The sequence below is a fragment of the Musa acuminata genome, chromosome BXJ1-4, assembly GCF_036884655.1.
Source record: "Musa acuminata AAA Group cultivar baxijiao chromosome BXJ1-4, Cavendish_Baxijiao_AAA, whole genome shotgun sequence".
Taxonomy (NCBI): domain Eukaryota; kingdom Viridiplantae; phylum Streptophyta; class Magnoliopsida; order Zingiberales; family Musaceae; genus Musa; species Musa acuminata.
In genome coordinates this window covers 44775743-44801921 of record NC_088330.1, presented here as the reverse complement: position 1 = coordinate 44801921, position 26179 = coordinate 44775743, and the positions used below count along the sequence as shown (strand labels likewise).

At 39.3% G+C, this 26179-nt stretch overlaps 2 protein-coding genes across 4 annotated transcripts; both read right to left on the bottom strand.

The window, feature by feature from the left end:
• Window positions 1–2926: 2926 nt before the first annotated feature.
• Window positions 2927–13724, bottom strand: LOC103982077 (receptor-like serine/threonine-protein kinase SD1-8). Its single transcript, XM_065180711.1, has 15 exons — window positions 12354–13724; window positions 11709–11834; window positions 11455–11618; window positions 11128–11338; window positions 10762–10999; window positions 10534–10684; window positions 10140–10447; window positions 9915–9949; window positions 5513–6268; window positions 5132–5248; window positions 4897–5045; window positions 4574–4784; window positions 4068–4305; window positions 3827–3980; window positions 2927–3734 (listed from the first exon to the last, which is right to left on the bottom strand). Exons 1-15 carry the CDS (start codon window positions 13630–13632, stop codon window positions 3426–3428), a joined length of 4446 nt encoding a protein of 1481 aa, XP_065036783.1. The 5' UTR covers window positions 13633–13724; the 3' UTR covers window positions 2927–3425.
• A 7700-nt stretch (window positions 13725–21424) lies between these two features.
• Window positions 21425–24240, bottom strand: LOC103982078 (transcription factor bHLH112). Of its 3 annotated transcripts, none has more exons than XM_009398883.3 (7): window positions 23734–24240; window positions 23032–23623; window positions 22795–22911; window positions 22623–22688; window positions 22405–22470; window positions 22265–22318; window positions 21425–22160 (listed from the first exon to the last, which is right to left on the bottom strand). In XM_009398883.3, the coding sequence occupies exons 1-7, from the start codon at window positions 24060–24062 to the stop codon at window positions 22011–22013; spliced, it is 1374 nt and encodes a 457-aa protein (XP_009397158.2). In that variant the 5' UTR covers window positions 24063–24240; the 3' UTR covers window positions 21425–22010. The 3 variants fall into 3 exon arrangements, with proteins under 3 accessions (XP_009397158.2, XP_018680136.2, XP_018680135.2); XM_018824591.2 differs by having other exon boundaries at window positions 21425–22165; window positions 23032–23626; window positions 23734–24239; XM_018824590.2 differs by having other exon boundaries at window positions 23032–23626; window positions 23734–24236.
• Between the last annotated feature and the right edge of the window lie 1939 nt (window positions 24241–26179).

Genomic DNA, 26179 nt, shown 5'->3' with positions numbered 1-26179 from the left:
TATTATGAATTGATGTCTTTAAGCCAAAAAAAATCAATTTTTTTTCTGGCAAATAAAATTAATAAAAAACATAGGAATACCTGATTGGTGATTAAATTGGTAACTATCTTAGATCAATTCGGACTTTAACCTGACGAGATGAGTAATGATCGAAATCAATCGATCGATCAAAAGAATAACTTACCTTCACGAATTCAAAATAGGAAGTAGAGATCTTAAAAAAGAGTGCATGAATGGTTTCTAATAAATTACGAAAGATACTATAGTATTCACACAATTCAATTAGATCTATTTGGTCACAAGGAAAATTGAAGATACAAATTGAGTTTACACGTATCTTTTATCATCTAATTCGATGGAAAGATTGCAAGCTTTATGGAAAATAGTTGATTGAAATCCATAGAGATTGAGATAATTGGTGACGGCGGCACTGCTCTCACACTCACCGATGCGCTCTTTTCGATCCACTTCGCTACCTTGTGTTCCATCATCTATTCTTATCTATTCACAAAAGTCTATTTTCACTGCAAGTTGTAAACACATCACGGTTTCCTCTGTTGCATGATCCGAATGCTGGAGGATTAGGGAGGGACTCCAAAGAACTTAGCAGAAAGGAGCGATGATGTCATATAAATCCAAAGAACAATTTCCACTTGCCCTTGGACTGTGCTCACGTTGATTCATGACATAATCGTCCTTCCAAATGACCTAGGATGCTTTCAGCCCTTCCCACCTCGGTGTTAGGGATCCCCTTCCATTGGGTCGGGAAGCTCGACCATTCAAATGGCCGAGAAGGGCACTGACTAATGTATGTAGAGATCCTAAACGAAACCATGTCGGTACTTCTTGCATGTTGGTTCCCCCATGCCGGATTGCTTGTTGTCTGTTGCCTCAAACGTCTTCCTCTTTTGCATAATTCCTTGCTTCCAAGGGGGTGCCTTAATGGCAGGAGCATTGACATATGGGGCCCATAGGTGAGTGCCTGAGGGTTCAAGGAAGCTAGTGTCTTGAGGACTGCCTCTTGCCCCGTGGAGGTGGTGGGGGTAGAAGAGCTCATCGTGGTCGAGGTGAAGGGGATTGGACCCCTTTAGGTGGATGCCATTGCTCTCCTCTTCTTTAGCTCCCTAAGATTCATGCCTTTGAAGAAGAAAGACACCAAGTGTCGCATTGAGAAAAAAATTAAGGAAAATAAGACTTCGGGGATGGAGTATACCTCGAGATGTCAAGCTCAAACTAGCATTGACTAGCTAGTTTTCGTTCATATGTTTGTTGGCTAAGGAAGAATGACAAGACATTTTCCAATCAAAGCACCTAACCTTTCTCCTCGCAATCAGGAAAAATGGAGTATTGGTAAGATTATATACCGACCAATCCATAATGAAGTCATAGTCTAGGCCGATCTTGTTAAAGAAGTACGGTCCCTTCTAACGTTGGTTGGAAGTTGAATTCCCTTTTACTTTAAATCCATCTTGAGCCATGAGATAATAGATTTTAGCTCTCTTGCAAGTTCAGAAACATAAGTGGAACATATTTAGAGGTGACATTGATATAGTAGCATTCTCTGATGAAGGATAGCGATATCCTATACCATCTAACGCATGAGTTGGGCACCATATGAGATGGTAATATCACACACCATCAAAGACATCTAAACTCGGCCTCCAATATACTGTACATTGATTTATATGGACATTTTCGATCTCAAGATACCTACATCTAATACTCAATCAGGATGAAGTACTTGAGGTACAAAGGACTTAGATACTTGGGAGTCAGAACGAAGTCCTAGTCATATACATCTTTCACGATATGAAGATCTTTGATAACCTTCGGATCCACTTTGGCCACCTCCCTCAAGAAGGAGGACAACACACTCATTCCTGTTCCGAGGCTCTCCGAGGATAGGACTTTGATCCCCTTGATCATATGTTGGCTAAGGGAGTATGACTCGAACGATAAGGAAGAAGATATCTTCCCAACTTGACCAAGGAGGAGAACAAGAGACGATGCTTCAAAGCTTTAAGAGGCTATGAGCAAGGACAAAAAGCTATGAAAAGACAAGCGAAGGCTTATGAGGCAAAGTGAGCCCCACAACCATGGAGGAGGCCTCTTATAGCACTAGACAACAACCTCGACTTCAAGGAGTCTTATCACTTGGCTACACTTCTAAACCGTGGTGATATAATCATCACAAAAAAGACAAGCGCCTAATCAATAATTCAACCATATAGATATTAATCCAATATAAAATATCAAAAAAATATTTTACCTATACCATAAAATATGCCTCCCACTTAAATTCATTATAAAAAAAATCTACCACACAAGTCGATTACTATTTACTCAAAATTCTCGTTTTATATTTCGATACTAACTAGAGCATTGAAGAAACCAAGTCGGAATGTTCACCTCGATCTCAATCGTTGTGCAAGTCGATATCGAATCGAGCTTTCGAGGCCCTTCTATACAGGATTTTTGCACATAAATTGGGTTGATCCAAACATCATTGTCCACTAAATACAAGTAGTTATACATTTCATCCATAAAAGTCTCTTAGATGCATCCACTTAAAACTCTCAATGCAAGTTATAATTAGCTACTTTATCAAAGAGGCTTCGGACAAAGTTTAGGTTTTAGGGTTAAGGTTAGACCATCGGCTCTTCACGCCATATGTAAAATAGCACCCATTTTTTTCACAAGTTAAGTTAGAAAAGAAGTTTGCAGGTCATGAGCGCTCCAATCTCCTGGATTAGCACTCTCAAAACACCTCATTATCGAACTCGGAAGCTTGAACAAAATAAAACCAACAGCCAGTAGGGTTGGACAACATTCATACTCTAGAGCCGCTGTTTATGAAGAGAAGAAGCTTTTAGGATGTGTTTTTCTTTTTGACTCCTATAAGAGTCCTTGCCTGTGCAAAGCTAGATGAAAAATGAACCAGCAGTAGCAACCTTTGCTATCGATCGATGACAAGAACATACCGGGAAATATGCGTCAAAAAATGAAAAACGACTAAAGAAGCGTGTAAAGCTAAAAAGAAGAGTTCAAAAAAAAAAAAAAAAGGTATGAGATGAGGCTTTAGAGCCAAAGAATATTAGACACGTGTCGCTCGACTAAAAGGCTTGCCTGCTACGACAACGATGCCTCTGTACACAACACCACTATTCCTGAAGCTCAGCATGACTCCGGGCAAGCCACATGTTGCTGGACTCCGTTAGCAGGCGTTCTGAGGGCCAGTAGTAGGAGGATTAAGCCCCCCCGTATGTGTCGGCCATCTCTGATGAATGTGCATGCTCGCCTGCGCGCTTGGGATATAAAAAGAAGGACGAGACCGGTGTTAGAGGGTGGGACATTCCAAATGTTTCAGTACTCCACCACCCTTCAGAAGCCAATAATAAAACTTACCGCTACACTTGTTTAATTCACTATCGACCTTCCAACAGTGTGACCGACAAGCTGTTTCTGGTTGACGAGGAGTCGTGATTGGTCGTTGATGAACCAGTTTCGGGTGGGGCTCTGGCAACAACAAAACCCGGTTGTCGAGGTTGTGGTAGCTCACCGTCACTGTTCAACATTATCACCACCGACGACATCGTCGGCCTGTCTTCGGGTCGTTCTTGAACACACAGAAGCCCCACCGTTATGCACCTCAAGACCTCAGCCAGGGAACACGAATGGCCAATCGATCCATCAACTAATTCCGAGCCTTTCCCTTCTTTCCATAGGCTCCATATCTGAAAACAATTGCAAAAAGCAAGCCAGGTGATTATGAAGCAGCACACAAGTCCATTCCATGTAAAGAGGGCCAATGTTCCACGATGCTTACATATCCTAGAAGATTCAGGTGACTTGCAGAGTGATAAATCACCCCCCTGTTCTTTTTACCGCTAACGATTTCAAGTAGCAAAACACCAAAACTGAATACATCCGATTTAACCGAGAAGATTCCGTCCATAGCGTACTCAGGGGACATGTATCCGCTGCAATATCGGTAGCAAGTTGATAGCAAACATGATTAACAATCATATCAAATGCACAATATAATGATGACCGGAGCAGATACTTACTATGTTCCCACCACTCTTCGCGTATTCGCTTCTGTTTCATCCCCTCCGAAAACCCTTGCCATGCCAAAATCTGATATTTTGGGGTTCATATCCTTGTCAAGAAGAATGTTACTAGCTTTGAGATCCCTATGAATGATTCTAAACCTAGAATCTTGATGGAGATAAAGAAGGCCTCGAGCAATCCCCACTATAATGTTGCGTCGTGTTTGCCAGTCCAGCGATATATCTTCAGATTTATCTGAGCATAAGTTTGAGCAGCATTAGACTTCATGGATCTCATGATATTTATGTAGCATTTTGTTGCCCTGATTCAACCGTGTGGTTATACTAGTTTATTTGCAGAGTGACCTTTCATGTCAGAAAGCTACAGCACGGAAAGGTGTCTACTGACGGAACTCTCCGACTAAATACTACAGAAGAGTCGAGGCAATCAATCGATCAATCCATCTTGTGACGTGGTCAACGGAAACGTGGAGTGCCATGAGAATGAGAAAGATGGAACTAACCAAACAGGAAGGCATCCAAGCTTCGGTTGGGCATATACTCGTAGATCAGCATCCGTTCCCCTGCTTGAATGCAGCATCCAAGAAGCCGAACAAGGTTTCGGTGCTGCAGCTTTGCAGTCAGCATTACCTCATTTTTGAACTCCTCCAGTCCCTGCATCGATGTCTTCGATAACCTCTTCACAGCTATATCTTGCTCCCCGCCCAGCTTGCCCTGCAGTCACCACAATCGCTGTCCAAAAGTTTACCATGATGTCTGGCCAACTAAAAGCGTTCATCGAAATCAAATTTCTGAACTGTAACTAACTGTCACAGTTTGTCATTACCTTGTACACCGGACCGTATCCACCTTCGCCGAGTTTGTTGTGTATTGAGAAGTCATCGGTGGCATTGATAATTGCTGCTAAATCAAATAATGGTAGGTCCAAATCCTGCCCTGTTCCTTCATTATGGCCTTCTGCCAAGCAAAATTTTCCTGGCATTCGTGTTGAGTAGTAACGAATTAGCAAATATGCCCCTCGATTGGCAACAAAACAAAAAGGGAAAAGGTCTTGTATGTACTCCTCTTCTTCCTTTTCCAGACGCAGCAGGCAGCACATCCTAGAACTAGAATTGTCATCGCAATGACCACACTGATCACAACCACACGGCTCCTACGAGAATCCCCTGATTCCGAACCTGAACGATCAATATCACTACTGTGAAAACGCGAGAATAGAGGTTCTTGTGCTAGCTTGCGCGCTATCAGAACTACTGAGTTACTAGGAGTATGCTCTTGTCGTTAAAAGAAATTATTCACGAAGAAACGATCGTTCATGGAATTCGGTTTGGAATAGATGAGTGTATTCCGCAGACGAAACAAAGGCCGAAACCAACACCCGTACTTCAAAAGAAAAAGTGTTTGATGAGGCATTAATAATGGTGATGCGGAATGGAACGCACCTAAATCGGCGGCCGCTAGCCTGACGTAGAGATCCTGTCCTGAGCCACTGGAAACCACCCCAAGATCGGTGAGATCAGTGGTCCACATGATGCAGCCACTCTCGCTCCCGCTGATGTTTGCACTGGCAAAGGCTGTGCACGAGCAATTCCTCAAGCACCGAGCCCTGCATTGCTCCAGGCTCAGGCTCCAGTCCACCACCGAACTCGATGTGTCCGGAATCATCGCACCGTTGAGCGTGACAAACCCATCGGTCCCGTTGCGGCAGTCCAATGCCGTCTTTCTGACGCAGCCGTCCCACCCATCCCTCAGATCCCAATTCGAAGGATCCTTGGGCCGAAAGCCCTTGAGACAGTGGCACATCGGCCAGTCGCTGGGGTAGCAGACGCCGTTGGGGCCGCACGGCGACATGCCGTCGCACTGGTCCTTGGGCCTGAACCAGAATAGATTCCATGACCTTCTCTCCTCTATCCACACAAACCGCTGCAGTTTGCCTGACTGATTCATGACCAATCTTGAGATCATCGAAGCGTTGCGCAAGTAGTTCGTGTACATCACCTCCTGGGCGTCGATGATGAACACAATGTTGAACCTGTTGGAGGCGTAGATCGCCTCCGGGACGCTACTGAATACAATCCCGTTCCATGACCCCCCGCGCCAGTACTTGCGCGTCCCGGAAAATAAAAATAACTGGGGGTAGCCGTGCAAGTCGATGGACGCGGTGTAGTTTCCGGGTGCCGGATCGTAAAATATAAAATCTTTTTAAAATAAAAAATAATATGAAAATGAATATCATAATTGACTAGAAATGTAAAAAATAAAGATGAAAACTTGGTATTACTAAACAAACTTGTGCGAAGTTTCCTTTGCCCTGAAAAGAATTAATAGTCTATTCTTGTTGCATGATCATTATATGGACTATGTTAAGCTAATCAAATGGAGATGGAGATATCCATTTTATAAATAATAAAAAGGGTAATAATGATAAAGAGAAGAAGGATGATGTTAACAATCAGCAAGAATCTTCTTCGAATAATGGTGCAAATCGAAAGAAGATTAAGTGTTATAGGTGCGGTAAGTTAAGTCAAATCAAGAAAAATTATCATGTGAAAATTAAAGAAGAAAATATTATAAATAAAGAAGATTATTTTAATGCTACTAATGAAGATTAGGGCAAATGCTTTATAGCTGAAACTACAAAGGTCATGGCATCTATTAATTTTAAAAATAATTGGATTATTAATTTAGGATGTGGTCATTAGCTTATTGGTGATGGTATCAAATTCACCGATCTTCGTCAATACGAAAATAATGATGTAATTATCATGACAGATAACATTGTTCATCAAATGGAAAAGGAAGATATCGTCATAATATCATATAAGATAATGATTATATAATACTAAAGAGTGTGTATCATATTGCATGTATGAAGAAAAATCTCTTCTCTATTGTAAATGTAGTTGATGCTAGAAATTATGTTATTTTTTATCCTAATGAAATCAAGTTTCTTTGTAATATAAAAGAATTAAATATAAATATAGTACATATTGATAAAAGGGTCAAAGATTTATATATTTTGTCAACGTCAAACTCTTATGTTGATAAGATTAGTATAAATGATGATGCATTAATCTGATATGCTAGACTTAATCGTATAATTTTTAATTAAAATTTACGATGTAGAAAAGCTTAGTGAAAGGTCTTCCTTACTACTTTTAGTAGTAATGAATTTTATGAAGGATATCAATATAGCAAAATACTTAGGTAACCTTTTGATATATCAATTTTAAGATATAAATTCTCTTTGGAGCTTATATCTAATGGGTTTTACTTAAATAATATCTTATTTAGGTTCTTATTATATGCTTCTCTTTATCGATGATTTTACAATATTCACTTCAGTCTATTTTATAAAAAAAAAAATAAAAGTTTATTCAAATTAATAATGATGTATTAATCCGGCATGCTAGACTTAATTATATAATTTTTTAAAAATTAAAGTTTACGATGTAGAAAAGCATAGTGCAAGGTCTTCCTTACTTCTTTTAGTAGTAATGAATTTTATGAAGGCTATCAATATGGTAAAGTACATAGGTAACCTTTTGATATATCATTTTTAAGATATAAATTTTCTATGGAGCTTATTCATAACGTTCTAATGGGTCTTACTTAAATAATATCTTATTTAGGTTATCGTTATATGCTTCTTTTTGTTGATGATTTTATAATATTAACTTCGGTCTATTTTGTAAAAGAAAAATTAGAAGTTTTTTCAAAATTTTAAGAGTTCAAATTAATAGTTGAAAGTGCTGTTGAAAGAATATTCAAAAGATTATACATTGATAATGATAGAGATTTCACTTCTGTTATTATATTCGATTCTTTTATTTAAAGAGTATAGTATTAAAAAGGAACTTATATGTTCATATATATATCACAACAAAACGATGTAGCTAAATAAAAGATTCGACATTTGGAGACTTATAAGTGTGGCTTCATACAAAGAAGAGGTATGGCACGTGCAACTTATATTATTAATCAAACTTCTCTTGGTCTAATCAATTTAATATCTCCATATAAGCTTATATTTGATGAAAAATTAAATATTAAATATTCTAGAGTATTTGCTTCTCCATGCTATGTTCATATACGAGACTCAGAAACAAATTTGATACTAAGACCACGAAATACATTTTTATTGGCTATGATGAAAAGAAGAAATGTTGAAAATATATGAATCCACAAACGTATAGGTATGTAGTATCTCAAGATATTATGTTTGATGAAGTTTCTTATTATTATTCTTCACAAGTAATTTCTTTTGAAAATGTCAATCACAATAATAAAAGTGATATATATTTGATTGAGATTCTTTTGTCATCTAATGCTCCTATACATTTTAGCTCATCTCCTTCCTTATCTATATCTACTCCTATTATTTCTTTATCACTAATGATAGAGCAAAGTAATATAAAGAGTAATGATATTTATGAAGAGAAAATTTCAATATTGAGATGATAAAAAAGAATAATTGTTAGCACATTACATAGATAGAGACAATGTAAACATTGGTTACTGTTTCTTTTCTGAACCAATTGATGATCTTGAGCCTAAGCCAAAAGTAAGTGTTAAATGTGAGAGGATGCCATAAATGAAGAAATGAATGCTCTTCATAAAAATAAAACTTGAGATCTTGTGTTAAAGCCTATAAATGTAGATCTAATTATTTATAAATTGGTCTATAAGGTAAAACGTAAGTCAAATGTGATTAAGGCTATTAAGATTTCAAGAAAAGTTAAAGTTGATGACATGCATGATTTTGCTTTTGCTAATGGATTACCTAAGAATAGATTTAGGCCTTTGCTATATGAAAGATTCAGATCATTACCTACTCGTTTCTGTGAAGAATTTGGTGCTGATTTACACAAGCCTATTTTTAAATTCAATTGTTGTATGGATGTTGTGCCTTTTGCATAAAATCTAGTTAGAGATTTCAATGGTCTTCCATTTATGAAGTTTGGGTTAGGTTTTGGGTCAAGAGGTATTCCTAATGATTTTAGAAGTTTTTGGATGGAATAACTTGATTTAGATATATTTCCAGGCAATATAAGAAAGGATCTAGATGATAACATTCACATGCACCCAAGAGAACACTTTGGTCAAGATCATATTTCTACATGTGATCTCATACTCAATGGTTTTTTAGTTATGAGTGTGACTTTGCAAATCAAATGAGAACTCATATCCAAAAGTATACTTTAAGGGAGAGTATTCAGAAGTTAAAATATATTTTGGAAGATCATAAATTAATATTTTATTTTTTAAAAAATAAGATTAGATAAAGTTTTAGGGATAAAAAATTCTTAGTTTAAAAAAGTTCAAATATATTTTGGAAGATTTCAAATTGATATCTTATTTTTTAAATAAGATTAGATAGAGTTAAAGAGATTAGGGACTCCTCTATTTCATAATTATAAATAGGTAGCATCTAAATCAATTTAAGTGTTAAGTATTATTTCAACAGGGCTAAAGTCAAAGAGTTTTTTTTAAGTGTTTTTCTCCTTGAAAAGTTCAATAAAATTTTCTTTTTTTCATCTTTTTTCTTCTTTTATTTGATTTGATCTTGGGTTAATAATACCTTGTTATTACTATTTAAAAAAAATTATATTTTTATGTGAGTTTTTTTTTCCTCACATACGTTAGGTGAAAAATGAAACTCAGAAAAAAAAAAATGGAAGCGATTAAAATAGTTATTGTCAAATCATTCATGCCAGCGCTATTAAAATTTCTTTCTTTATTTTATTTTCTTTCTTTTTAGTTAAAAAACAGAAAAGCAACTACAAAGCATCGATAACGACGAGTTCTGCCCCGACAGATGTTAGTGGCTTCCTCGTAAGTCACCTGTTTTCTTTGCCCCTGCATTTGCGCGGAGCCCACTTGGGAAGATGGAAACAAATAAAACAATAGTAAGCACGAAGAAGGCTTACAAAGAAGGCTTGGCTTGTGCACCTCACTCCCACACGGTAGATAGATCTTGTCGTTTCATGCGTACAACACTCGTACAAAAGATCTTCACACAACATTCGCATTTGCAAATTGATGATGCCCTCCTTCTACTTCATTCACTATCGACCTTCCACCATCGTGATCGATATGTCATTTACAGATACCGAGTCTTGCTTACTCGCCGACGAATCTGACTCAAGCGGGCCTTTTGTTGCCACAAAACCCGGTTGTGTCGGTTGTGGCAAGAGAGCACCGTCACTGCCCAACATTAACACTGCGGATGCCATTGTTGGTCTGTGTTCAGGCCGGTCTTGCACACATAGCAGACCAACTTTTATACACCTCAAGGCTTCAGCCATGGGAAAGGAGTCACCCATGGATTCATCAACTAGTTCCGAGGTTCTACCTTCTTTCCATAGACTCCATGCCTGAAAACAATTTAATTACTGTCACCGTCACCGAGGAACAAAGCATACATAGTGCAAATTAAACGTCGATGTGTTCTTGTGCTCACGTATCCTAAAAGATTCAGTTGAGGTGCAGAGTGATAAACCCCTCTGTTCCTTTTGCCGCTTACGATTTCGAGCACCAATACCCCGAAACTAAATACATCAGACTTCATTGAGAAGATTCCATCCATGGCATACTCGGGAGACATGTAGCCGCTACATTGCCATCAGTTTTGATGATTAAGTAATTTCAATTCTAATGATTAAACAACGTAATCGAAGCTGATACTTACTATGTTCCAACAACTCTCCTCGTGTTTGCTTCTGTTTCATCTCCTCCAAAGATCCTTGCCATGCCAAAGTCCGATATCTTAGGACACATATCCTTGTCGAGAAGAATGTTACCAGCTTTCATATCCCTGTGGATGATTCTGAATCTAGAATCTTGATGGAGGTATAGAAGGCCGCGAGCAATCCCGACTATGATGTTGTACCGTGTTCGCCAATCCAACAATCCCACTTTTGCTTTATCTGATTGCAAACTCAGTAGAACGTTAGGATCTCATGAAATTGGTATTGTCCCACGATTTGCCATGAGTTAGTCATGACAAATAGTGATCGGAAATTTCTAATACCGCGAGAGCGAAGCGGATACTAACCAAATAGGATGGCGTCCAAGCTTCTATTGGGCATGTACTCGTAGATCAACATTCTTTCTTCGTCTTGAATGCAGCAACCAAGAAGCCGAACAAGGTTTCGATGTTGTAGCTTGGCGATCAGCATTACCTCATTCTTGAACTCATCCAGGCCCTGCACTGACGTCTTTGATAGCCTCTTCACAGCTATTTCTTGTTCCTCTCCCAGATTACCCTGCGATCCATCATCGAGTACAGCAGCGTAGGCGCAAATTGAGTTGCTTGATTGAGAACCAAAGTTGGGGACTTGTTAGAGTGACGCCAGTAATGGATATGCTTGAATTGTTGTACCTTGTACACCGGACCAAAGCCGCCCTCCCCGAGCTTGCTATGTACTGAGAAATTGTTGGTGGCATCAATAATGGTGCCTAAGTCAAACAAGGGCAGGTCGATGTCCTTCCCCTCCCTCCCTTCGTTAATATATCGTTCTGAGAAGGAAATGTTACCCGACATGCCTGTTGACAAGTAGCAACTCAGTAAAAAGATTTTTTGATTCTCAAAATACAAGTTAACATCATGACTCATGATAAGGCTTGTTGCTATACCTGTGCTTCTCCTTTTCTTCCTCCTCCGAATACAAAACGCAGTGCTAGCCAGGAGTGTGATCATCACAGCAAGGACCACAATGATCACGACTATATGACGCTGATGAGATGGGTTTGATTCCGAGCCTGACAAACAAATATAATTATTCGTTTGAGGAAAATCGACATCATTGTATCTGAATTTTGCTAGTGCTAATGTGAACCAAACTTGCGTGTTAGCTATCTCTCCCTATCAAACCAACTGTATGAGTTGCTTGATATTTTATTTATTCATTGCTACAACATTGTGATTGAGATCCCTCAAATCTGGTGGGGAATTATGGTCGCCAGATAATTCTGCATTAACCTTTTAGGCTTGCTTAATGCATCTGAGAACATAAGAGAAAATTTCCTGATGCAACAAACCATTTCCAAGTGAAGCTTCAGCTTGCAAGACCAAACAGTAGTTTCCAAGGGGATCAGGACAGACTCTATATATATATACACTTGAGCTCTCCAACTTTGTCATTTGATTAATATGGCGGATACTACCTTGTAACCTATCAGGTTGACGCTACTTGAAGTGTCCTAATTAATAATTAACCCATGTGATTGAAGACAGACAGCACTACAAAATTAAGACAGAGTGAGCGATCACGTACGTACCTAAATCGGCGGCCGCTAACCTCAGGTACAGATCCTGTCCACCATTGGTGTACACTCTAAGATCGGTGAGTTCGGTTGTCCACATGATGCAGCCGCTCCCCGTCCCACTCACACTGATATTGGCAGCGGCATATGCTGTGCACGAGCAATTCGTCAAGCACATAGTCCTGCATTGCTCCAGGCTCAGGCTCAGGCTCATGTTCGCTACCGAACTCGATGTGTCCGGTAACTTGACGCCGCTCACCATGACGAACCCATCGGTCCCATTCCGGCAGTCCAGCTCTGTTTTCCGCCGGCACCCATCCGACGCATCCCTGAGAGCCCAGTTAGAGGGATTTTTGGGCCGAAAGCCATTGAGACAGCCGCATATCGGCGACTCGTTGGGGTCACAGACGCCGTTGGGGCCGCACTGCGACACCTTGTCGCACTGGTCCTTGGGCGCGAACCAGAAGGCGTTCCAGATCTTGCTCTGCTCGATCCAAACCAACCGCTGCGTGATGCCCGACTGGTTCACGATCAACCTGGTGATGAAGGCAGCGTCATGCACATAGAATGAGTAGAAGACCTCATCCCGGTTGACCACGAAATCGAAGGATAACTTGTCGTATGTCTTCATTTCTGGGATGCCGCTGAACCGGAGCCCGTTCCACGGCCCCGTGCGCCACGTTCTGGTCGACCGGGACCATAGGAATATCTCCGGGTAGCCACGCACGTCCACGGCCATGGTGTACTCGCTGGGCGCCGGATCGCTGTCGCTGGTCCAAGCCGTGAGGTTGCGGTTGAGCCCGCTCGTGAGGTTCCACCCAAGCTTCATGCCCGGCAGGAGCGTGTCGGTCGGGAAATCGAAGCTCTGCCATGCAAAGCTGTTGGGATCATTGCTGTTGCTGCCGGACTCCCTGACGACGAAATTCCCGTTATCGAGGAGCTGCGCCACCGGGTTTGCAAGGGCCCGGGAGCTCGAGTACCAGACTACGGTGGCGTTCTCGTCGGTGATGACGAGTGTTCCGTTGGTTTTAATCGACAGGCTCGCGGAAGTGCCGGTGATCGGTTGCCGGCGGTTCGCGACCCATACGACGGTTCGGACTGAGACTTTAGAGTACCATATCCCGACGTAGCGTTTATCGGAGCCGAAGAAACCCAACTGGAAGGTCCCGCCGGTGGAGATCAGGGTTTGGCCGTCATCGGTGAGTGACTGGTCGGGAGATAAGATGTCAGCTCCGGTGGTGGGGGAGATGAGAGTACTACTGAGTAGGTAGACAAGGAAGAACCTGCTGGTCATGTTTACTTTCTAGATTGCAGCGGCTATGCCTGTAGACGGAAGCCAACGCCGCTGCTGTATATGTTTGGGACGGGGTTCGGACCTGAATGAAGAAGTTGCGATTTAAGCTGGCCGATGACATGACTTTGTTGACGTGGTGGTTGTTGTTCTTTAATTATTCTCCTCCTGTTGTCAGACTCATTGCACTTAGTTGATGCTGGAGAGGTAAATTAATAAGCTAACTAGATTTGACTGAACGTCCAAAACAAGTTTAATTTGTATACTACCACGCAGGTGGATGACGACCTCTGGTCCTACACACAAATATCCTATGTCGTGACAAACAAGGACAAGGATTCGTGTTGTCAGTTCGTGGTATTTAGTGGACGAAAGACCTGGTTTTGTTTTTGTTTCTGTTTTTGGTTAAAAGAAAGAAATAGGAGGATTTATAAGAAAAGAAGGTTACAAGTGAATCGTGCGAACACTTGTAATTTGTCAATTAAATTGCAACCGCCAAATTTTGTAACTTGAGAATTAGATAGGAAATGGATATATTTAGATTTCATAAAATCGATGATGAGAGAGGTTGTTAGTTGCCTCAATTGATTGATTACTTTATGGGCGGCTTGACTTTGTGGAATACGTTCAATCGCGAAGCTTGTAGGAAGAAAGAGAGAGAGAGAGAGAGAGAGAGAGAGAGAGACGGGAGTAGATGAGCTCGTCGACAGTCTCTGTTAAAAGATCTGCTACCTTGCGCAGCACGGCCGACGACTTGCGGTGCTGGGTGTTTGGATAAGGAAGGAGACTTTTGACTGTCGAAGCCACCAGATTCCAGAAGACGTGCTTGTTAGTCTGCAACGTCAATCCACGAGAATGAGATACAAGCGCTGTCACGGGGACATGTGGAGGATGTAGACGAGCCAAGCTAAGTCAAGTTCGGTCTGCCAAACCGTGAAACTCGACAGTAACATACACAGAATTCTTTTGCATTCCAATTGCCCACCATATAAATTAGCACATTCATTTCGCGCACACATCACGTCACTTGCAAAGTTGCTAAGAAATCATCCGCGAATTCATTTTCGTTCTCTGTGCAAAATGAATTTGGGGCCCAACCTCAGCTATCCCGAAAATGGAAAAGGAACACAAGGTTACTGAACGGAAGATCGAGCTTATGCTCCCAATTCACGGTATGGTGTTTTTATTTAATTATTTTTTGAAAATTTTATTTATTGAGATAATATATATTTATATAGATTTTAAGATTTTTTCAATTATATATCCAGATAATGCACATATATAATAGTGATTGATCATTAAATTATAGATTAATTGAGGACTAGAATAGAAAAAAAAAAAGTAAAATTGTTATTCCATATTTATCTCTATTATGATCCTCTATTATGCCTCCGTAAGATTTAGTTTTCATTAAGGATGTCAATCTTAAAATGATATAATTGAAATACCTTAAGTGCAAAAGGTTTTGTAAGAGAGTCAGTTAATTAATTAAAAGTGATGATTTTTGTTAAGGATGTCTTTTTATTAAATTTTTGATTGAATTGAGTTGTGATAGCTTATCTCATTTTACTTTCTTCTCATTTCAGATACATTTTATGATCAATCAATTTATCATACGGTTCTATGAATGATATTGGTAAGTCATTTGCCCGAATTATTATCATCAGTTTCTTGTATTCATCTCCTAAACCTCTGAGAGTGTAAACAATAATCTTTTTCATCACTTAATGAATGACTTATTAAAATCAAGTCATCTATAATAATTCTTAGATTTTTATCAGAGTATATAAAAACTTAGTATGCACTTGCAATTAACAAAAATGGTTTATAACTTACATCATGCTTCTGTTGTAATGTTGTATAATTAGTCGTGCCATGGAGCTAATAACTAAGACTTGAATAACTTATAGAATAAGATAACCTTGATGTAACAATAATTTATTATTAGAATTTATTATTAAGGTTGGCTCTCTTGGTATTTAAATATTTTCGAGTAAACAATTAAGAGAGCTATCAACATAGCCCAGTAAATCATATCCAAAAGGATGCATAGTTATCAATTTTGGAGAGTTTAGAGGAGATCAAAATTGTTGCATTAATGGAGATGAGTCATGTATGTTGATAAACACTATTGTTCTATGAAGGAATAATCATCATAACATCAAAGCTAAAAGAGGAAGAAGACATATATGTACAAAGGGTGCTCGATGTAATATTTATGTATATCCATATATTTCGGTTTTATCCATACTTTATACAACATCTAGAAGACTTGTAATAGGTTTGACAATCTCATTTAAATTAGCTCTTGTAGTAATTTTAATCCTATAAATGCATGTTATGTGCAGTTGTCGGGCAAAGATAAAATTATTCAAAAACACACCATCCCAGTAGCTATTTTGGAGATTTTCTAGTTTCATAGAATATTAGCCAATGCATCATATTAGAGCTACTCTTATTTTATAGATGAGCATTTGTGGTAATATTTAGGATTGATTTGCTATCTTATTTTATAAAAATATCATGTGAGCACTTAACGGGATTTTTGGTCATAATGGACTACCTTAGATACTTTGTTATATAATCATTTAGAGCCTGCAAAGTTTATATTTATAATTTGTATTGGCTATCAAGTATTTGCTGAAATATTTTATTGTAGGATCTTGAGTTAAATGCTTCCTCTAACGAATCTTCTCTTCTATAGATCCTTAAGGAATCATAAGAGGTTTCGAAGAGATTAACCCTTTGCATATATATACACAAGGGTATCATATAACTTAGGCAAAACTAACTAAGTCCGTGATAATACACAAGGGTATCATATGACTTAGGCAAAACTAACTAAGTCCGTGATAAGAGGCCGAGCACCATTGGATTAAGGTAGATTAAATCAAATCAATGTTGAGAGTAGAGCCTCAATGCCCAAAAGGTGTCATCGGAGCAAGAGTTTTGATGGTTAGAAGAGAAGTCATTAAAGCAAATCTCATTAGTGGTTGGAAGAGAGTACGCTAGAGTAGTAATCGATAAGGGCAGATCTATAGGACCTATGATCTACGACATCACCAATGACATACAATGAGGAACATACTTCTGGTTGTGAGTTGGAGAGAAGGGATTGCTGATTGTGGTGGTAGAAGGTGTTTGATGCAGAGTCATGTACTATGGAAGAAGGCGATAGATGGAGTGCAACCCGAACTAGGAGCTATTGTTGTTGCTATAGGATGGTAGTGTCGAGCAACAAGGAGATTCTAATCATTGGGAGGAACCAAATCATAGAAAATATTGTAGATATCCTTATTGCTAGATCTATAGGGGAAGAACAAAAAATAACTCTATTGTAAAGAAGAACAAAGAATGATTGCGAGGGAAGATATCAATTTGTCTAGAGAAAACTTATATTTGTACAAGGCAAGATCGCTATGATACTATAAATAATTTATTAAAAAAGAGATTATGATTTTATTTATTAAAATAATACATATTTATATAGATTTTGGAGTGAAAGTTTTTTTCTTAATTATATCTTAAAGTTATGCACATATAATTGATTCACAAATCATAAATTGACTAGGGATTAGAATATTTAAAAAATATAAAATTATCATTTCATATTTCTTTCTATCATAATATTATAAAATAATATTATAAAATAATATTATTTTAATTTTACGTATTGTATCTTCCGTCAGTAAAATCGACAGTGTGAGGAGAAATAGGATCAAATATTTTATTTTTATAATTATAAGAATAGTAATATAATTTTTTAAAATATAAAAATCGAAATACTAAAGATAACTAATTACAAGGATATTATATAATTAACCCTAACGTGACCTCATGTTTAGACTCATCAATATCATGTAGAAATAGAAATGTGTGTTGATTTGTCACCATTGCCACATCCATAATTAACTTCTTAAACAATATCATTTATTATGTTTACTGCTACTCCTATCAACCAAACTATAATAAGAAGTGAATAGAAATATATTGGTCTTCAATCTAGGGGGCATGAAAATTGACTAGAGCCATCCAAATATGCCATGCCAGCTAAAAGTATAGCTATCCGCTTATCATCAGAAAAAAGTGACTATATATAAAAGATGATACAAGCACGATTAACAAGATATGATCTTTTTCTCGAAAGTCTGATTTGTTGATGCCGAAACCACATCGAAAATCTCATTTGATATTGCTTTTGGTTCATGATAACAATACATCGGATACTTTAGAATACCTTCGACAGAACAGCACAAGTCACATCACGTCGTATATGGTCAAGTTGATGGGCTAACTATAAATCTGACACTTCTCCAACAAAGCATTAAAACATTATGCTGTCATTTTTTTTTTTTTTTCAAAAGTCATCTCAAACCATTCTTTCTTTGGAAGTAAGATCTCTTTAGATGTTAGTAGACTAATTATAGATGATCATATATAGTTAGATCTCTTTAATATCATAATTTTTAAATTTAAAAAATTTATATTGAAATCCCTATAGTCATAAAAATAAAATATTTAATTTTATTTATCCTAACGTCGTCGATTTTACCGATGAAAGATATAGGACATGATGACACATGTATAAATGACATGAAAATGATGGATAAAAAAATAATTTTAATATTATAATTATATTTTTGATGGTAACAAATGATGGTATTGTTGAGGACCACGAGTGGTTATGGTCAGCAAAAATAACGTTGTGGATGGTGAGAATAGTTAGGACTTCTGTGGCTTCATTCTAGGGGAGGAGGATGAGGAGCTAGACCGATGGCAAGAGGTGATGCAAAGAAAGAGGAGGAAGAAGATAATGTAGATGATGACATAGATACATCAACGCTAATGACGATGTAAGGAAGGGCGATACCACTCTATATTTGCATCAGCATCATTATGTATCTATGTGATTATCGACAACGATGTAAGGAGGGGCGGTGTTTATCCTTCTTCCCTCCTTCCACGATCCCTTATCTTTCTTCCCCCTTTCATCACTCGGCATGCACGAAGGGGGAGGAAGGATGAGCTATGCAGAATGATGTAGGGATGCGTCGCTTATCCTTCTTTCCCTCTGTATTGCTCATCCTTCTTCCCGAAGGTGAACACCTCAATTATATAGCTTGATTATCACTTTCTTAAATCTCAATGTCCTTAGATGTGCTTTTGTTATGACAATGCAAATTAGGTTGAGTCCAGCTCAAAGTTTGTCTCCGAAAATTTTCACATCAAAATTTTCAACCTAAAGTATTAGAAAGACTATCTCGGGTGACAAGACAATCTCAATGTTGAAGGCTAAGTTGAATGGTGATTCTCCTACCTAGTCTTAGGTGTCATCTGAGAGGCTCACAATATACTTGGTAGCCTATCCACCCAAGTAACTTTTACTCCAATAACCTACTTTTTTAACTCTTCGAGAATGTCTTGGTTGGTGACCTTAGCAAGATCATTAGTTTCAGTATAAGATACTAAGTTAAATTTTAGTTTAACTCTATAGGAATGATAGAACTCTTTGAACTTCACATTGTTAAATTGAGTTTCATCGTCGGTGATGATGACTCTCATAATTTGAAAGCAGGTGATGATATTCTTTTATATGAATTTCTCAACCTACTTCTCGGTGATTGGTGCTAGGGTCTACCCATTTTATAAAATAGTCAACTATAATAATGAGAAACCTCCATTAGCCTAAGACTAGCAAAAATGGTCCAAAGATGCCCATACCCCACTAGGTGAAATGTCATCCGCAATCAATCATACTTAAAGGCACTATAGGTTGATATTATATCCACACAAACCTTTGTCACTGATTGCATCTTTGGGCATAAGCAATGCATTCTTGTGCCACATCAACCAATTGAGCTCTTATCAAAGTACTTTGAAGGTGAGGGTTCGTTCACATGTGCTTTCTATATATACCCTCATGCACCATGGCAAGCACCCTCTCATTCACTTAGTATGTTTGGCATGTAAGAAATGGTTGACTAAAAGAAATGATATAGGTGATCATTGAGTGTCCAATATCATGTTTGATGATGCTTGACTCTGTAGACAGATATGGAGCCTACTAGGAGCATTCTATCTTTTTATAGTATAGGATCTCGTCCATCCAACTCAACTCTTCCTCGACTATAGCTACATCAGGCTTCTTAATGATTTGGGTTAGTAGTATCTAAATCAACGATCAATAATTCTTTCGAGCCTAGGTTGATGCTAATCTAGTAAGTACATCGATAAGGACGTTCTCTTCACAGGTGACCTATAATATATTAAATCAGAAGTCATAGGTTAATTTTCTATACCTTAGTAAGGTTCTTTATCATGGTTGCATCTTGGGACTCATAATTCTCCTTTACTTAGTTCACAACTAGCTGTGAGTTGCTAAATACTATTAGGTCTTGGATTTAAAGCTCTCGGGTTAGTCGAAACCTCGAGAAAAATGCCTCATACTCGACTTTATTGTTGGAGATTTTGAACCCAAACCGAAGAACTTGCTTGTACACTTGTTTATTCATGCTTTTTAAGATGAGTCAGGCATTGCCTCCATACAAGGTGACAAAACTGTCCATGAATAGCATCCATACAAGTGGAGTGTGCTTGTCAACCTCAGGCGAAAGAGTTAGTTCTAAGATAAAGTCTACTAGTGCTTGGGCCTTTATGGTAGTTCTTAGAATATATTGAATGCTAAACTCACCTAGCTCTAGTGACCACCTCAATAGCTAACCCAAGACATCGAACTGAGAAAGAACCCATCTAACTGGTTGGTTAGTGATCACCTACATAGCATGTGCTTAAAAATAGGGGCAAAGCTTCCTTACTACTAAAACTAGCATAAATGCGAGCCTCTCAATAGGGGAGTTTCGTTCCTCAAGTGTGCTCAAAACGTGACTAACATACATGCTTTTGAACTCCCAAGTCATCCCATAGTAATATTAAGTTGATAGCTAGGTTAATGGTAACAACGTAAAGGCATGGAGTTTCACTCGAGGTAGAGAATGTGAGCTGTGACAACTAGGTAAGGTAGTCCTTTAACCTTTCGAAAGCCTCCTAACACTCCTCAATCCGTAGAAAACTCTTTGGGTTCTTTAATGATTGAAAGATAGATGCACCTACTATCCACTTGGGATAAGAATCGACTAACTACTACTATTCAACCCCTTAACTGTTGGACTTCCCTTATCAATCGAGGTGGCTGCATCTCTATTATAGCTTACACATTCTTGGAGTTTGTGTTTATTCTCTTCTGATACGAAATGAATCGGAGAAACTTTCCTGAATTAACTCTGAAGGTATACTTAGTTAAACTAAGACATATGTCAAATTTTTTTAGAATTTGAAATATCTCGGCTAAATCTACCAAATGAGAGTCGATCATCTTACTCTTTACTATTATGGCATATATATATATATATATATATATATATATATATATATATATATATATATATAAAATAATATTTGAATTCAAGATTTTATGATAAACTATCAATCAATGTCTTTACTGATAGTTTCTTTTGTAATTAGTTTATAGAAAATATATGTGTTTCATGCTTGTTCTCATCCTTAGACAAACAAGAACTTATTTATAAATAAGGAAAAAAGATGATCCTCACGTTTCTTCCTATAAACGTCCTTGATCGTGATGATCCTAGAATAAGAAACACGAACAAAACTATTCCTTAAGAAAAATGAAAAGGAGAAAAAAGAAAAAAGGTGGGGGCGGGGGTTGTTTGGGGGAATTGCTTTCATGTGGGCCATGTTCTGACTTCCACTACCTCCAAGAGAATATATAAACAAATGAAAAAAAGTAAGATGCTTGGGATCAAAAGGACCACACCCTTGCTGTTCATCGACTCAATTATTCCAGCTGATTTCTTTTTTTCCCTTATGGAGAAAAAAAGAAAAGAGGAGGTGGTGGCAGCAGCCAGCTCCCCCCGCCCCACACACACATTAAACAGGAACAAGAACCACCTTTCTCCATTCCCTTGTGCTAAATTCATCAGCAACCAAAACCCTAGCTAGCTATCCCCCACTCGCTAAATTAATCCCTATGTAAGGTTGCTTTGCCAATTTTAGCAGCACTTCTTCCCGTTCCTCAAATCACCGCCTTGATGAATCGTCGGACAACAGTGATAATGCCCTCCAGAGCACTCCCGTCCATGGTTGGACTTACATGTAGCTTTGCCAACACAGCCTGTCCCTCGAAGGGTTCATCTCCTTTACTACCTGCATTTCCTCCATCGTTTTCTCTGCCAAGTTTTGCATATCTTTACAAAGCGACATAATTGTGTCATAATAACTCGAGGTTTTTTTTCCCAACTGATGCTGCTTGTAGGGAGGCGTACGTCCATGCCTCCCCTGCCCCACCCTGGTAAGTCTCCTCTCTACCTGAAGGTTCCTCCAAACGTGGGGTGCCAGAAGTCTGCCGTGGTTCCGCTCGTCACCGGGTAAGTGCTTGCAATCGGAACCAAACATAGCCCTCGGCTTCTAAGATCCGGCCTCGGTCCTTCACCGTCCTTCGACTTGTTCGAGCCCTGCACTTTTTACAAGCCGATACGTCAGCTGTGATATCTCATTCGCGATAATCCGATCAAATAAATTGACGATCAAGCCACAAAAGAGTAAGACGCTGAAGCACCTGTTGCTGTTGTTGCATGGGGTGGCCATTCTTCAAATACGGAGTGCTTAAAACCTAAGTTTGGATGAAAATTATTAGCTGCTGGAAATGATGCTTCAAGCTCTAATCTTATGATGAAAAAGCATGAACGAGCGACTTACGCCAACTTGATCGTGAAGGAACTTGATGTACTCGATGGCCTCGTGAAGAACCGATGCAGTGTCGGTCTGAAAATAAATAAAGAGGAAATGATTCAGATATAAAGCCAGGAGTGATGCTTTCAAGAGTACCTGGAAGGAAGACATGTACCTAGCACAAGTTTCCGTCCCCCGAGAACATGATGGAAAATTGTGAAGGAAAAAAAGAAAAAGGAACTCACCTTTCCAAAAGGTGAAACTAGCTGCTGGAGAGCAGTGATTCTGTCCCCTAATTTCTCTTTCCGCACCTGCAAACATGGAATATAATTTTTTCACACATGTCAACCAAAGCAGCAGATCTCAAACTGCCTGCCATTGATTGAAATCAATGTTCGATCCTGCGCGTGGCTGTACCTTAAAGCTCGGTAATGGCGATGGTGTCTCTATTCGCGGCTTCTTGAATGCAGGATCTTGACCAGGTTTTCCGCTCGAGGATGAGGAATACGAGTCTCGAACTCCATCTGAATTCGTCTTTCCAAAAGAAGAGGAAAAAATTATGAGAAAAAAAAAGGAGAGCGGTGCCTTCAACACCCACAAACCCTTACTTGTAGAAGAAAGTTGATAACTCGCGTTACTCTAATAATATATTACCATATCTGTGAAATTACTGCCGATATTTTTCTCGTCAAAAACCTGCTTGTCGAGCTGCGAGGGTGCTGTTGAGCAAGAGCCTGAGTTCGTTTCGCTGACGGAAGCAGTGGCCGTCGCATTCCAGAAGGGAGCGTTGTTGGAGAACTGCAGCAGGTTTCCAGGATGATGCTTCGGAGGTGAAGATCTCAGCAATTGAGGCCACGACGATTGGAGCAGCTCGTTCGTGCTATCCCGACAATCCATCATCGGTGACTGGTAATTGGTGGCCCAGTCATCGTAAACAGGTGGTTGCAGCGTTCTACTCTCGGCTTCTAAGATACCCTGCAACATCGACGACGGGCTTCCGTAGGAGGATGAAATGATGAGGGGGTAGCTGCTAACACCGACATCGCCTGACTCGTTACCGGAGCTAAGATGATGATGGTCTAATACGAAATTTTGGTCCGCATCCCTTGGAAGATTCATGGTTGTCTCGATACCCGTTTGGACTTGATTGGATTCGATGGATTGATATTGCCCGAATATGGCTCTTGCACTAATTTCTTCGTGGAGCATGGCATGGAAACTGGTCTCGTCACCCCTCGCACGATTCCTACTTCATCGATCATTGATTTATGTCAATAATCAACCGCACAGATCTAACGGTAAGTGATATATGAAGTCGCATGAACATTAGATGTGAAAGGAAACATGAGAACTTACGCTGAACCTTGAGTGCTCCAATCCATGGAAGGAGTTGCGCTACCCAAGATAGGTAACTGCAAGGTGGAGTTGATCACGGAAGGGGCGGCAGTCGCTTGCTGGACCTTACGACTGCCTCGGAAAGTCACAGAGCTACCGGAGACCGATGATTCGTCACAGAACCGAGCTTTGCCGTCTACCAACTCGGCCGCCGCCCAGCTGGAGGCGTTGCCGGCTATGTCTGCGATGCACGAGACTGCCGCTGGCATGTCGATGGCGGTGATACTCCTTGCGGGGTTCCACACGCTGCCTCCGCTGCATGTTCCAGCTGTCTGGAAATCGTCCGCCATGGAGCTGTGCAGCTCCACTTCTCTAGCGTTTGGCTATAGCTTCCTTGGGATCTTGGGTTGGACGGAAAGAGTTGGGGGGGATGGAGTCCCGAATCGCTTATATATACCAAAAACCATTTTGAGGGTGGACGATTTGGGTTGTGACCACACGTTTGCTCCCGTTTGACCTTTGACAAGGGAAAGCGTCAAGATGCGAAATGGAACGAAGCGGTTTGCTTTTAACCAATTTACATGATTGTCACAGACTAATGTGCTCCCTTTTTTTCCGCAGAATTTTTTGTATATTCGCTTCAGCACAAAGGAAAACGATGTCGACTCTTCTACTTTAATCTCCTGATCAAGACACGAAAGGAGACTAGTCAGGCCTTTGCTCTAGCTACAGAAGATAGAGAGAGAGAGATAGACTTCTGCTCACCTCCAGTATCCATCTCAGAGACACGGATGAAAACCGATGTATAAAGCAGTTCATGTCCCACGTCTAAGGGATGCAACCCTAATATTATCGCACGCGTCCACTCGACCGTGTGATCTCTGTGTCTATTATGCACTGAGATCGGTACAGATATTTGGTTGATTCTTTAAAGATCTTATGCCTGGGCCCAAGAACCCCAGGATTCAGTTCTCGCCATGTACTATTTCATAATCTCTCTCCCGTTGTGCGCCATACCCATCGATATAGTAAATAGTTAAATGCCAAAAGAGCTATCTCATCAGGAACACTCAAATTAATTATATGTAATTCGAATTCCCAATCACCAGTGGCATCCAACTGAGAATAATTTGTGTCTTCGTGAAAGAAAAGAAGACTATTAGTATGGCGTCTATATTTTAAGAAGCGGCAACCAGACGAAGGGGGCAAAGGCTGCGTGCATCTAAATGCAATGATAATGGATTATAGAGTGTTTGCCATATGGCGACGTAATGTATCATTTCATGTGGAAGAGTATAATTAACAATTAGGTAGTGAGACGTAATCAGCAATACTTAATTACTAAGGTTCATCCAACACCAATCTACGGAATATACTGACGCAACAACAGTGTAGCAAGCCAAGTAGGACTTGGCTTTTCATCTTGCTGGTGAAAATAGAAGTCACTATACCGATAAAGGAAATATGAAGCTGCAGCTTGCATCATTGGAATCGAAATTGGAATCAACTGCATTTTTTTTAATTGGATTGGATTGTGGTCCTCCTCGTAAACCGAACCTGGATGGGTGGGCGTCCAACGAGCATAATCCGCAAGCACAAACGCCAGTTTAGTATTCTCACGGTGTCTTCTATTTTGTAGGTAGGGAGGGGAAACAAAGGAAAAGAAAGTAAAGAAGCCCACCATTCTGGGTCCGTGTCTTCTGGTACGCGATAAATGGATAACTCTGGTCGCTCCATTCCATTTGTTGCACTCCTGCTAGAAACAAGAAGTGGAGCTGTTCCATGGTCCTCTCTCTCTCTCTCTCTCTCTCTCTCACACACACACACACACACAATATAAACGAGTGTTTTTTCGAATGTTGGGTTGATCTGATTCTTTAATTTGTGGCTAAATCAAAACGCGAAGTAGGTGAGGATTGATTGGTTAGTCTCGATCAGTGGGCCCATAGTGGACGACACCTTTCTACTCAACGAGAATTTTATAATTCCTATTACTTCAAGCAACGTACGTGTTTTTATATAATCCTAGAGGCCATTTCCTTCATGTCACAACTGTGAAAAGTGATCTCCCTCTGGGGAAAGAAAAGGTGCCATAAAAATTTAAAAAAGTGACAATTTGATGCTTTGAATTATAGCACTATATCCAGGATTTAGTCCTCAGAAAGCCAATCGTTCAATCTTTATTAAAAGAATAAAAAATAAAAAGGCATCTCATAATCGTTCAAGATATTAGAACACTGTGCGGTTAAAGGATGCTCCATCCCGGTCGGAAAGCATGATTTATATTGTATAAATTTTATCTAAGTATCTATGACATTACCTTAGAAAATTTACATCTTTTAGATATTACAATGACTTCTTCCCATGCTGTTTGATTAACACTTCAATTATCTGCTTAGGCCCCTCCAATGATTCGTCTTGTTAGACTTGACACCCCATTTCGACCATTTAATTGGAGTTTGCTCTT

What these genes read in the sequence shown, in the direction of transcription:
- LOC103982077 (XM_065180711.1), bottom strand. Translation starts at nt 13,632, where the DNA reads ATGACCAGCAGGTTCTTCCTTGTCTACCTACTCAGTAGTACTCTCATC. An exon ending in CTTGGATGCCTTCCTGTTTG is followed by an intron (nt 4,306 to 4,573) that starts GTTAGTTCCATC and finishes ACTTATGCTCAG; the next exon opens with ATAAATCTGAAGATATATCG. An exon ending in ACCTGAATCTTCTAGGATAT is followed by an intron (nt 3,735 to 3,826) that starts GTAAGCATCGTG and finishes AATTGTTTTCAG; the next exon opens with ATATGGAGCCTATGGAAAGA.
- LOC103982078 (XM_018824590.2), bottom strand. Translation starts at nt 24,062, where the DNA reads ATGGCGGACGATTTCCAGACAGCTGGAACATGCAGCGGAGGCAGCGTG. An exon ending in CGCCATTACCGAGCTTTAAG is followed by an intron (nt 22,689 to 22,794) that starts GTACAGCCACGC and finishes CCATGTTTGCAG; the next exon opens with GTGCGGAAAGAGAAATTAGG. An exon ending in TCCTTCACGATCAAGTTGGC is followed by an intron (nt 22,319 to 22,404) that starts GTAAGTCGCTCG and finishes ATCCAAACTTAG; the next exon opens with GTTTTAAGCACTCCGTATTT.